This window comes from Cheilinus undulatus, linkage group 12, assembly GCF_018320785.1.
Source record: "Cheilinus undulatus linkage group 12, ASM1832078v1, whole genome shotgun sequence".
NCBI lineage: Eukaryota > Metazoa > Chordata > Actinopteri > Labriformes > Labridae > Cheilinus > Cheilinus undulatus.
The window spans coordinates 20,833,852-20,847,757 of record NC_054876.1 but is presented as its reverse complement, the minus strand read 5'-3'; the positions used below and the strand labels follow the sequence as shown (position 1 = coordinate 20,847,757).

The 13,906-nt window shown below is 39.0% G+C and overlaps 1 protein-coding gene across 2 annotated transcripts in view; it reads right to left on the bottom strand.

Moving 5' to 3' along the window:
- The window catches only part of nlgn3b (neuroligin 3b), a 30,956-nt gene that overhangs the window by 3,285 nt on the left and 13,765 nt on the right, over positions 1-13,906 (bottom strand). For both annotated transcript variants that reach the window (XM_041800616.1, XM_041800617.1), the window contains 2 exons: positions 11,721-11,906; positions 5,332-6,121 (listed from right to left, as the gene is read on the bottom strand). In XM_041800616.1, coding sequence (XP_041656550.1) covers positions 5,332-6,121; positions 11,721-11,906 — 976 coding nt within the window. The remainder of the gene's footprint in view (positions 1-5,331; positions 6,122-11,720; positions 11,907-13,906) is intronic.

Genomic DNA, 13,906 nt, shown 5'->3' with positions numbered 1-13,906 from the left:
CAAGATGTAAATACTTCGAAATAAAAGCTGAAATGTTGATCTATTGTCTCATATTCATCTTTTGATGTCAACCCCAAATGTTTTTCAAGCACATAATTTGTGCTGAAACTGAGTATCGAGCCCACAAACTGTGTGTGTTTGGGACTATAGCCCCAGCATATGGGCATCTGCTCTATCAACTGAGCTAAACCAAAAAAGAAATGTTAAATAAGACAGGATGCATGATTTTTTTTACTTTTATCCACTGAGCTGTCTGTGAGCTTTTAAAGTGAAATGAGACATTAAGGAGTAGTGGTGGACTTTTCACTGTGGTTGCATGGAGATGCTGCAGTAACTAATGAATGCTAAAAGGGACAATAAAGCATGCAGTTATTGCCATTTTAAAAAAATGCACTTATTATGAGCTTTAATTAATTGTTATTAATGTGTTAATGATGACAGCCTTAGTGAAAACACATTTCTTAGAAATTCCCCCATAGTAGTTTTTCTTGCACTTGCTACAGAAAGATTAATACTGTAAAAAAAAACCTCCCTGATTTGTATTATCCTAATGACTCAAACCACATTGCCCTAGATAGTATAAAGACAATGTTGCTGTTCTAAATACAAATGGGAACAGATGGCCTGTTTGTTAAACAGTAAAACAGAGGAAACAGACTATAAGGGCAGGAAAGAAGGTCAACACATTGTAATATCACTGTGTCTCCTCAAGGGCTCAGCATTCCCTCATGCCGTCACACCGAAGCAGCAGCCTCCAGTGACCTGAGCTGCTTCCTCCTGCTGCTGAGGGTCGTCCTGCACTTACTCTCCATGCAGCTGTACATTTAACTGCAGCAAGGGCATCAGCGGAGTCCTCCACTCCAGTGTGACTCACTTAGGTGTCTCTTATCTTTTAAAACACGGAGAAAATCTTTACCTCCCTATGACAAATTGTATAACAAGCTGTCAGAAGGAGTGCTGAAGACTTTCACTCTGGTGCACTTCTAACAGCATGATATTCCAGTGCTGAGTCAGTGTGAGTGTAGTATCAGTCAACATGGGATCACAGTCTGTCTTGGATAATAGACTCTCAGGGTTGAAGTCTTTATAAGGCTGGAGAAAGTCTCCTGCTTTCTAAAAACACTTGAAAATGTCACAGTTTGAAAATATGCATACATCACATGTATGTAAAGTACAGATCAGCTTAAAACATTAACTGGAAAAAAATGAACTGATCTCCTTAAATGGAAGTGTAAGGATTGGTATTGTCACTGGTATTGTCACAGTGTACCAGGGATGTGTAAAATGAGCAAACATGGGGTTTGCTTTGATTATTTCTGCTCCCCCCCTTAAATTCACTGCTTGCTTTGGGTTTGTGGAATACATTGTAAAGATCTCCTTACTTCATCTCTTCAACAGCATCATTTCATTCAACAATGCTTTAAATTTTTATGAGAGCGATGCTGTAAATTTTAAAGATCAATCACCTTTAGGGAAGCCTGCCCAGAGAGATGAAAATTTGTTCTGTGTGAGGAGAGACTAGACTGAAGCCAGAACTTGCTCTTTAAAGAAAAGACAACATGGCATTTAAAAAGCACAGCTATCCTTGGATTTAGTGTGCCATTTAGATTAATTTAATTATTTTCTGAGAATAAAGAGACTCCACTCAGGCCTTTCCTCCTCCATGTGCACCTGGATCAAGGAGTTCTTACGCATTGCCTACAGTATGCCACGCTTGTCCCCTATATGTCCTCCTCCCCCACACTGAGCCCTGGAGTACCTCAGAGCTATTTACCGAGACCACTCCTTGACTCCATATGCACGTAAGACTGTACACAGGCCCACTTGTCCTACACCATCGCTAAATTTGCAGATGACATTGTTGTCGGGCTCATCTCAGACAGCATACAAGGATACATAAAAATGGGTCATCTGTCAAAATGCTGCAGCTTTTCAAACTCTGGGTGGCTAACACCAATACAAAGCAAGCCTACCACAGACAACACTTCCTGAGGGTGCATAAGAGGAATAATACAGAAAGGAAGCTTATGGTGGCCTTCTGCTGAGAAACCACAGACAGCTTACTCGCATATCTCAATGTAATATGCAGGCTGCTGACAAAAAACTGCAGAGAGTAGTCAGAACAGCTGAAAAACTCACTGGCTGCCCACTGCCCTCCCTGAAAGAGTTCACCACCTCACGCCACCTCAGCAGAGCAACAAACATCATCAGAGACCCTGCACGCCCCGGTCATCACCTCTTTCAACTGCTGCCCTCTGGCATGACAGCCAAAACACGCATAAGACTCAGAGACAATTTCTGTAGTGAGAAAAGGCTGTAGTCATACTTAAGACAAAACAACACTAAACTTTAGCTCTCAAACATGCTGCTATTTACTCATGCCTTATACAGCATTGTGCAGTATTAACTCCTTTTCTCATTTAAGAATTCATGTTTTCATGCTATTTATAGATTATTTTTACTCAATCCTGTGATTTTATGTGGGAACAAAAAGAGATGTGCACTTAATTTCATTTTATGCCAAGATTATAATGACATAGGCATTTTGATTTAGAATTTACGGCCAAGATTAAAGTAAAGCTGTTTCTCATATATACAGTGCTTAACAAATTTATTAGACCACCTGTCATATTTGTCTCAGAGACCATCCAGCATCAAGTGCTTTAATGCGGACTCTTTCATTTTCAGTGAGCTCTCCACGTTTTACCATTTTGAACAGGAATGAGGGATTTCAAACTGAATTCACCCAAATTTGAGCCGGCTCACTGGGCTTCTCTGAGAAGTCAGAAATGAATCAAGCATAACATTCAACCACTAAAACATTTTTTTCTCTTCAGGAATGCAAGTAAATAACTATAATTTGACATATTAATTAAGAAATATTAATGTGCTTTACTATTTTTTCAGTTTTTTGTAAATCAGTAAATTTGAAAATTCATGGATAACAATAATAATTATATTTTAGCATTAAAAATATCATTTCGGTTAAAGAGCTTCTACATATTGGTGTATTAACCATTGCAGAAACATAAAAATGATTTTGGTAATTACCAATGCTGTTAATTAAGGGCAGCTGTGGCATAAACCTTACTTTGGTTAGGGTTAGGGTAGTCTAATAAATTTGTTAAGCACTGGATATCTAAACTTAGCACAAGAAGTAAGAACATTGTGTTTTGTAGATTATTTCTTTGTTGTAACAATGCTTCTTGACAATAATCTTATACTGTTGGAAAGCCTGTTTATTTATTTCATTGCCAAATCTTCTCTGACAATGCCAAACAGCTTATCCTACCATTGCCTTGTTTGGTGGATTGCATGACAAAAGTCTGGCAGAGGTAATAATCTACCAAACATAAATGGCCTTACTTTTTGTGCCAAGTTTATTTGTCTGTCTGTTAACTTGTCTTTATAAAGCTTATTTAATTCTCTGTTTAATTGTTTAATATTTCAACCCATACAGTCAGAGCTGATAGCTCCTCACCAGCGCATATGATTCTGTCTGTTAAAGGAAAGTTACTTTTTTTTTTTTAAGGTTCATTTTTGGGCATTTTTGTGCCTTTATTAGATAGAGGAGGATGGACAGTGGATAGAGTTGGAAACAGGGTTAAGAGTGGGGAAGAGACATGTGGCAAAGGGCCTCAGGCCGGATTCGAACCCGGACCACCCGCGTACATGGGGAGCGCCTTAAACCACTAAGCCACCTGCTCCCCGAAAAGTTACTTTTTTAAAATGTTCCCACTGTTGTTACAAATTGATTGCCTTTGTTGATACTTGGCATTATATTGGCAAAAATGATTGATTCTCTGATTGATACACGATAAAGTCAGATTAGTTGGAGCAAGTAGAGACAGACGTATGCAGTGTGTATCAAAGCTAATTTCAATTGCAGAGATTTCATACCCTTCAGTAAAAAGAAAATCATTCAAACATGCAGGAGTTCATGTGAAAGAGTAAAAGAACACCTTAAATACAGGAAGCATGTTATGCAGTGCAGGTACGACTTTCAAAATAAAACTGTCAAGTCTCCCCAGAACAGACTAAACTGCTCAGTAATATATCTTGCACGAAGACCCATATGTCCATATGCATATGTCTATGTATTGGTCTTTGTACAAGGTTTATTACTGAGCAGTTTTGTCTTTATAACAGTTTTATTTTGAAGGTTGTACCTGCGCTTCTTTGCATGGCTCCTGTATTTAAGGTGATCTTCCACTCTTTGTTCACAACTCTGAAGAAGTAGGAATGCATCTGTTGTGGCCACTGCCTTGTCTACAAATAAAACTACTTAAAAGGACATTTTTTGATTGCTGACTCCTCAGTTCTGTAAGTCTTTTTTGTTTAGAAGTTTATTGTTGGAGTGTGCTCCTTTTTTGCTGTCTAGGTGTCAAATTAGGGACCTGGTCCAGGATCCAAGCACATTTGACCCCAAAGTCATTTGGTTATGCAACAGGGCCTGAGTTGTAAAGGCAATTCTAGATGTCTCCTATCCCTAACAATGCTGTTGTATCAATGCAGCACTAACCCTTTTCATCCTCTGAGCTGCATGGTAGATGTCATAGTAGGAGGAGGGTCATTATTAGTGTCTTAAAAATAATTAAAACTTCCATTGTAGCTTGTAGGGTGGAATGCCTTGCCCATAAGGAGAATAATTTGTCAATTCAAGCCATTGCCATGGTTGTATGTACTTCCTCTTGTGGATTTTCAAACCGACAATGTGCATACTGCTGCCTACTTTATGTGTACATACACAAATGTACTTGAGCACAAACAAGGTCTCTAATGTCAAAGCAAGACCAGCTGGAGAGAGGGAAGGGGTCTGCGATTGTGCCCAAGCAGCATACAAAACAACCATACTTAATTTGAAAATGACCTCAGTGTCCTACACTAGTTTGGTCTATGGAAGCACTAGTAAGTAGTTGGGTAGTGATGAAAGGCTCTGATATGTTTACTAGTAAGGTCAAAATATCCACCAGTAAGATTCAAAGAACCATTTATAGTGTAACCAGTGGACATTTTTATTCTGACTTGTTTTCAAGTCCACATTTTTGAGTAGCACAAATGAACTAGTATGGTCAAAACACCCACACTGAGTTACCAGTCAGCAATTTGGCTACAAGTAGTTAACTGGTAGGGCCAAAATGTATCCTTTAGTTAACCAGCAGATATTTAGCACCAGACTAGTTAACATATCGGAGCTTTTGCCACATACTAAATTAGATACCTGGTGAGTCTTTTAGCATTCAGCCTTAACAAGTACAGGAAACTGGCGTTTGGTATCAAGGTTATTGACTAAATGCTCCTTAGATACGTCTTGGATTTGCTGCTACTCACCCACTCTTGGCAAAGTTGGTCCAGTAAGTCATGACCACAGCGCTGAGCATGATGTCATTCCTGGAGAAGTTACAGGGGAACAGGTCAGTGGGACCCACCATGGGGATGCCAAACACATAAGGAACCTCATCTCCATGAGCTGAGTCAGACCAAACTGGCTTCATCAGGCTCTGGCAGTGGTGGTAGAAGGCGTAGAAGTATGTTGGAGAGCCATAGCGGGCATGCAGGTCTGCCGTTACCACTGAAGGCTCCACCCATTGGTGGTCGGTGAAGAGAGCCACCAGGGTCTTCCTCCTGGTCTCAGGGTTGTCCTTGTCAGCCCAGTCTGTGTACATGAATTTAATTGTCTCTCTCAATGTGTCCTTCCCTTCTGGGTAACCGTACAGACTGTCTACAAAGTCTGACACAGCAAAGTCAAAGTCGCTGCCAGACACGCCGTCCTCGAGGTCCATCACATTCTCCACGAAGCGCAGTCCCTCACCCTGATTGACTCCCAGCATTATGTCGTAGTTAAGGAACTCGCCCTGTTCCATAAGGATCTCAGGGTCATCGGGGATGACGTCTCCATCAATCACAGGACCGAAAGCCACACGGTATCGGGCTGCCTGGATGTCCTGCTCCACCAGTTCCTTTGCAGTCTTCTTTTGCAGGCAAGAGACCATGTCAACAGTATCCAGCACGTTACAGCCAACCCTCTCTGCCAACATGCGAGTGTACTTGACTGGTTGATAGTTGACAGCCCAGCTGGACAGGGCCGACCCGCTTTGGATGATGGCTCTGTGGAATAAACCTTAGAAGACAAAACATAGGACAAAAAGAAAGAGAAGACAAAAAGCCCAGAGATAAGTGCTTTTTAATTCCAAACTGTCTTTATTTGTGTTGTCTTAAGCTGGGGAGGTGCAGCACTAGGGTTCAAGAAAAATTTCCCAAAGGGGGTGAGTATCCCATTATGTCATATTGTACCATACCATATTGTACTGTATCGTATCATATCATATCATATTGTATGATATTGTATTTTGTAGTGTCACATTGTATTGTAATGTTATAAATAATATTGTATCCCATTGTATCCCATTGTACCACACGATTCTGTAGAATACCTACAGCAGGAGAACTACAAACACCATTTATGAACTTTACCCTTGTTGCACAAGATCTGAATAAAAATAGTTGTAATAATAATCACTTACAATCATACTGTATAATAAACTATATGGACAAAAGTACATCTGTTACATCTATTAATTATTGAGTCCTGGTGTTTCAATCAGACCTGTTGCAACAGGTGTATAAAATCAAGCATTTAGCCATGCATTCAGAAACATTTGTGATACTAAATAGGTCGCTCTGGTGAGCTCAGTGACTTCAAGTGTGGTATTGTGATGGATGCCACCTTTGAAATAAGACAGTTTGGGAAATATAATCCCTGTTGGATATTCTGTTAGAGATATTATTAGAAAGTGGAAGCATTTAGGAACAACAACAACTCAGCCACGAAGCAGAAGGCAACGTGTAATCCCAAGGCACATGGTGTGTAAGTCACCAACGGTCTGCTGATGCTGAACTTCTATGTAAGTATAAAAACTGTGCGGCAGGAGCTTCATGGAATGGGTTTCTACAGCCAAGCAGCTGCATGCAAGCCTCGTATCACAAAGTCCAATTCCAAGCTTCGAATGGAGTGGTGTAAAACACACTGACAATGATCTGCAGAGCAGTGGAAACATATTCTGTGCAGTGACAAATCACACTTCTCTCTTTGGTTGTCAGATGGTTGAGTCTGGGTTAGGTGGATGCAAGGAGAACATACCTGATTGCATGATGCCAAATGTGAAGTTTGGTGAAGGACAGGTAATGGTAAAAGGCTTTTTTCAGGGTTTGGACAAGGCCCCTTATCTCCAGTGAAGGCCAATCTAAATGCTTCAGCATACCAAGACAATTTGGACAATGCTATGCTTCCAACTTTAAGGCAACAGTTTGGGGGAAGGCCTTTTTCTATTCCAACATGACTGTGCCCCAGTGCACTATAAAGACATGGTTTGATGAGTTTGGTGTGGAAGAGCTTGACTGGCTCGAAAAGAGCCTTGACCTCAACCCCAATTGAGCACCTTTGAGATGAACTGGAACAGAGATTGCAGGCCAGGCTTTACAGTATTAGAGTACAGGTATTTGAATACAATGTCATTACAGCTACTGTTGGTGTAATGCCCAAATAGCTAGTCCATATAGTATCTTATAGCATTGCATTGTAATGAATCATATCCTATTAAGTCATATTGCATTGTATCATGTTATTTAAAAAATTCTTCAATTTAGCAAAAAAAAAAATCGTTGTTTTGTTTTCCACATCTGTTATTATCCTTTCTAAAATAGGAATCTGTACCAGTCTGGGGAGAAAATCTCACATTGGTCGGCTTCTAATTGTGGTATTTTTCCTTTTTTTCAGCACAAACCTTTACAGCCCTTTTCCTCAAGTAAATACAAGATTCACTTTAAACCAGTTAAACATCAAAGGTTTGTTAGTGAAAAGGCCTTCATTTGATTTACTCTAAATGTGAGCCAGGGAGATAATACAAGGCCAGATAATTGAGCCCTGCTATGGAAAGGCTGCTCAGTGAAGTAGGTGGTAGAAGAAGTGGACTGATAATAAGATATTGGCCAGCTCTATTGTCATTGTAATGATAAACACTGAAAAAAGTATAGCTTTCTCTGTGGATTTTCTTTTCTGTTTCATTTGGCGTTAAACACATACAGCAGAGAACATAAAACAGATTAATGATCAATTTGCAGCATTCTTTCCATGTGTGGGAGTCAACTTTTCCATAGAGTTATTCACAGTTGTACTGTAATTGATCGTTAATGCTGTGTGTCTAACAAGCTGCTTAGCTTACATACAGAATGCTGATGCCAAGTGTGTGGTGGAGGGTCTACACTGGGAGCTGAATATGCAGTAACCCTGATCCTTCAATGTTGATACAGTAAACATCACTCTGTTGAATTGTTTATATGCAGTGAGTCACCTCTGTCTCGGGGGATTTTGTATCTACCACCTAAACTGACAAATGATATGTATCAACTCAGAAACACTCAGCTGAGGTTACAGCATAGCAGTCAGTGGAAAAAGAGTGCAGGAGCAGTGTCACTTTCAACCTCCTTTGCTGTCATCTATTGCACATTTTTTTGGGATGGGGTGCAGCAGCTTGGTAGTCTACTTCAAAGACAGCCGGAGGTCTTTGTAAATTCACTGCAGCCCAGCTCGGGCATCAAATAGGAACCGTACAAAGGACAGTTGCCGCAGCCTCCCTGGCACTGATGAGAAAAACAATTTCTGCCCTTCTTGTGATTCTGTCCAGCTTCAATGGGACGATCGGGGCCATTATACGGCAAAGATAAGAGGTTTAATCCCATGTGCAGCACGCATATTGAAATTTGCACCTTTGATTCTGGAAAGGAGCTTTGGACCAGAGTAACCAAAAGACACAATATCGACTAAACAGGAGAAATAGGAAACATTATGAGTTTTTTTTTCCCTTCCCAGTGGAAATCAGACACCAGTTTCTTGTATGCTCAGTTGAATAATTCAGTTGAGTTGCTATTGATTTTGTCAATTCATAATATTAAAACAGTTCATCACAAATGTTTGCACTGAAAGCTAAACAAGAGCCATTTTTAACAAATGTTTTTCTATTATAACTCAGAGGAAAATGAACACCAGTATTTACATATAACTTCTGAGGAATTTTTTAAAACTTAATTTGGTTTTCAACTTTTGACTTAAGTTATTATTGTATTATTCAAATCCTTTTCTGTCCACAGTGGTTGAAAATTAAATTTACTAGAGAGCTGTTTTTACAAATTTTAGGTATTTCAACAATTTTCTTACTATAACTTTCCAAACTTTAAAACTACTTTGATTTTTATGCTAACTTTTTGTTAAACTAAAGCCTTAAAAGACTATGGAAAATGAAAGTATCATAACGTAGTAAAGTAATGATATCTTGATTTATAATGCCCTGTTGAATGAAGATAAAGGGTTAAAGCAGCAAATAGCTAAATAACTTGCACCCATTTGCTCCACTATCTGCTCTGCTGCAAGATCTGATTTACATCAGACGATCATGCTAATCATCTTTGAGCACCAACACGCTGTTAAAGTTTGGCAGCTTCATGCATCGCTCTTGTTTTGTGTCTGAATGTGGAGATGAGGTCAGTGTTTCCTCTCTGCTAAACAGAGGGTCGTTCTCATCTTGACAAGAAGCAGAGACCTTGCCCTCCATGAAATCTGATTGGCCACCCAAAAATTCTTATTTCCATTTTCAAAATGAAAAGCTATTTTATAGGCTGTTTTCTCTAAGCCTTTCAGTGATATCTGAACCTCATTACATTGGTTTTACTAACTTTGATAGACTAAAGGTGAGGTACCAGAATATCAAAGTGACCCAGTCATCTTTATATCTGAGAGGGGGTTGGCTGCAGACCACAAAGCTCAGCAGCCCCCTCCTGCAGACCACTAATATAAGACAGAGCAGAAATGACGTACTTTGCTAGTACAAGGTATTCCCAGTTTCAGACCATTTTTTTCAAATTCAACTTTTTTTCATGAACAACGTCTGGCAGTTACATTCAGGATATAACCACATTGCAAATATAAAAGACTAAGCAACATTTTATAGATTAAACAGAAGAAAGTCAGATGTCTAATCTGGGATTAAATTATGTATAGATCAGTTTCAGAAGTAGTAATGCAAATGGTTGCTTGCTTTAGCTAAAGCTAACAAGGCTTATTGAGCTACGTCATTAATGTTACTACCTATGCGAATGTAGCTACTCTTTAACTTTGGCTAGAATTAACAAAGTTAAAGCAAGCAACTGTTTGCATCATTTCTTCTAAAACTGGTCTAGCTTAAGCAAATGAAGCACAATCTAATGCAGCTTTGTTTGCTTTAGCTACGTTACTTATGTAGCTACATAACTTTGTAGCTAACACAGCTTCATTAGCTTTATACTAGCTACACAGCTACAGCTTGCGTAGCTAATGTAGCTTTGATGACTCTAGATTTGGCTATGTTCGAACATAGTTACATTACCTACATAGTTTATGTAGGTTGTTTCCTGTGAGAAGACTGTTTACCCGGCTTAACCATTTTGTCATTTGGCTTAACAGGTCAGATTTTTGACTTTTAACTTTTGGTTTCCTTTTCTTTGACCCTACCCTAACCCTAACAAGAAGTTTAATGTGATTTTATTTTGAAAGTTTTGGCATATATTTCTGACAGAGTTGGTGTCTTACCATTGTGGTAAGAGTAGGGGGTACATGGCTGGAGGTCAAATGTCTGAAGGGGTACGGGCTGTGAAAAGTTTGGGAACCACTGAACTAGAGATTCAAAGCATAAAAATATTTAACAGTCCTAATTTATCTCATAAGAATGGGCAAAGGCATAATGTTATGGTTGACTAAAGCCTATCACAATAACCAGCCTTTATCAGACTTTATCAGGTGAAAACAAGCCTTGCTACCTCAAAATAATGAGATAAATAAGTGAAGATCTAAAAAGAACAACCAGAAATCACTTTAAACATAGGAAAGTGGAGTAATGGAGTCCACTAAAGGATCTGCTAAATGAACGGGCCCATTTTAAGCAGTCCAAGAGAGGCCCAACATTACCAGCTACTACACTCAAGTGACATAACTAAGGACAATGCTCAGTAAATCTTCAAATGGGACATTCTTTAGAATGAGAACATTTTCTTTGAGTTTGTTTAAATTCCAGTACTTCTGCTGTAAACTTTATTTGATGTAAACCTTCTTCACTGTCAAACTGCTACTTTTAACTCAAGAATATATCTGTGTACTTCTTTGACTAAAGATTTTATTTGGAAAACTTTACTGGTGGATAAAGTGTTAGGCAAATCTGAATCTTAAATACAGATATACGACTAGGTTGAAAAGTCATAACCAACGGGACACAGGTAAATGCGATGACATGGTGAGAACTTTATAATGCCAGTAGGCTTCTTTAAGAGCTCCACATTTAAGAGGCAAAGCTTTTAGGCTGATTAGACTGAGTAGAGGGGAACAAAAGCAATCACTTACTTAACAAATACCCCCTTTATCCTACTCTTATATCATAACACTTCATCTCTCTGACAGACCATTTAATGTTGCTCTTGAAACTGAGAAGAAAATTTCAAAATGATTAAAAACTATTATTATTAGGAATGACATCTTCAAGACACAAAATTAATATGATTATGAAAAAAGAGATCTTACGTTTTAAGATTGTGGATTTTGACAGCGCTCTTGAATTACTGCACTAATTACCACTTAAGTTTAAAGTACAAACAAATCAGTAATGGGATAAATGAGGTGGTGATTGGCAGATTCTCACCCTCAGAGTGGTGCGACAGAGTTAGCAGACTGACACAGGAGGCACCGATTCCCGATCCAAAGACTGTGATGCGACCTGGGTCTCCTCCAAAGTAACCGATGTTCTTACTGATCCAACGGAGAGCTTGGATTTGATCCAGGAGTCCATAGTTTCCCTTTGCTGCCTGGTCCCCAGTACTGAGGAAGCCTGAAGTATATAAAGAGACAACAGTGCTGAAGAGGAGATCCACAGTATCTGTCACAGCTTTGATCTAAAGTTGTAGCCCAGCAGGGCATCGCAATGAACTGACACCGTTTCCCCTCAGGTGCAAATACGCCTCTGCTCTCTCCCACAGTGTCTCGACTACTTTAGTCAACTCCTTGTAATAGTCTCCATGCAGCCGTGCCCCTCAGCAAGCGATATGGGCTCTGCTCTTCAAATCATGCTGTTCTTGCATGTGACTTTATAAAATTCAGTATGCATAAATAAATAAATAAATCCTCTGCTTGTCCCTTCTCCTTTTTATGAATTTTATAAAACCACACAGGGGTCACTGGTTCTGTTACAATTGATCCTATTAGTTATTCCCTTGTCTGGTCTCATCTAAACAACACACTCTTTTGAATGTTAAACATAGTGAAGCGAAAAACTCTTGACCTTGTGAGTGCCTGTGAATGCTGCATCCCTCCATGCAGTATTTAAATCCTTTTTTTTCTTTCAAGAACAGCAGAGGCTGATTATCTTGTACAGATTAGATAAATCCATCCAAAGGAAGATAAATAGTGTTTTCAGGAGTCTAAAACTCCATGTTAAACAAGGACAAAGCATGCATTAGCATTGCTTTTCCTCTGAGGCCAACACTTGTATGCAAATCAAGCTATGTCATACCAAGATCTCACTTCCCTATAGTTTCATATATTATAATACATTTTAAAATCTGTCTTTGAGCTAGACTCATACACTGGTTTGCTGTTATTTTGGCCAGAGTGGGACTACTACTTGGTATAAGCTGAAAATGTATAATGATTTTAAATATTCTAATTAATGTTATATAATGTTATATAATGCATCACTAGCTTTGCAGGCATCATTACAAAATCTATGCTAACCATTCCAACAAATACTACTGAAACCTGCAAGCGCATCACTGTAAAGTCTATCAGCTCATGCTGCTGCAACGGGAGGAGACGATGTATCACTTACACAGCAACAACTCACAGTCACTCAATTTAAATCAAATTAATTTGAAGTTACTTCCTGTCTCTACAGGAAGGGTAGTACTGCACATTTACTGACATGCACGTGCATGATGCAGAAGTAACTGCAGATAGGGATTTCTTTCTCATTTTCACTCTCTCTCTTCTTACAGTTTGACAGTTCACTATTTTTGTCATTAATTTCTGTTTTTCTGCATCTTATTATCAAGGTAATGTATTATATTAGGCTGCATAATTCCTGAATTTAGGATGAGTCATCACTAATTCCCTTTAATAAAGATGATCCATGCAGGCTTTTTGCCAACACCATTGTAGTGTGGCAGCGCAATTTCACAGCACATATAAACACAAAAATGCTTTTCTAGCCCAGAGTTGTTACAACTAAGATATCTGCTTTAAACAGTAAGTTTTCTATGGACGACTTTGGCTACTACGACCTTGAATTTCTCAAGCACCAGCTAATTTAACACTGTGTGTGCTGCTTACATGCACAGCTGATGGAGGGGACAGGAGTACAATCAGTCTTAAGTTAATATGTGAAAGGTTTACTTAAAAATGTGTAACAATTTGGAATTCATAGCCTTTCAAAACAAGATTACAATTTCCTATTTAGTTGTTCTCAAAGTCCAAAAACCAGCCGACTGAATGGCAAAAAACACCATCAGCTACCTGATTTCGTTGCGATGTCCTAGTTCACATAGCTGCAACTGCTGTACCCCACAATATCCCAAAATATGAGTGGTCTGGCTGCAGATGGCAGATCTTAGAGACACTGCCTCTGTCTGAATGGAAGTGACATACTAGTTTTAGATAGCTTATGTCCAAATGTAACTTCAGTCATAAACGAAGTCTGGCAGTTACACTCATTAAATGACCACACTGCAAGTATTACAGGCTCGCAGTGTTTCATAAATGAAACAAACAAGCCTTGGTAGCTTTAGCTAGAGCTAACACAGCTATGCTAGCTACATAGTTAATGTAGCTACACAA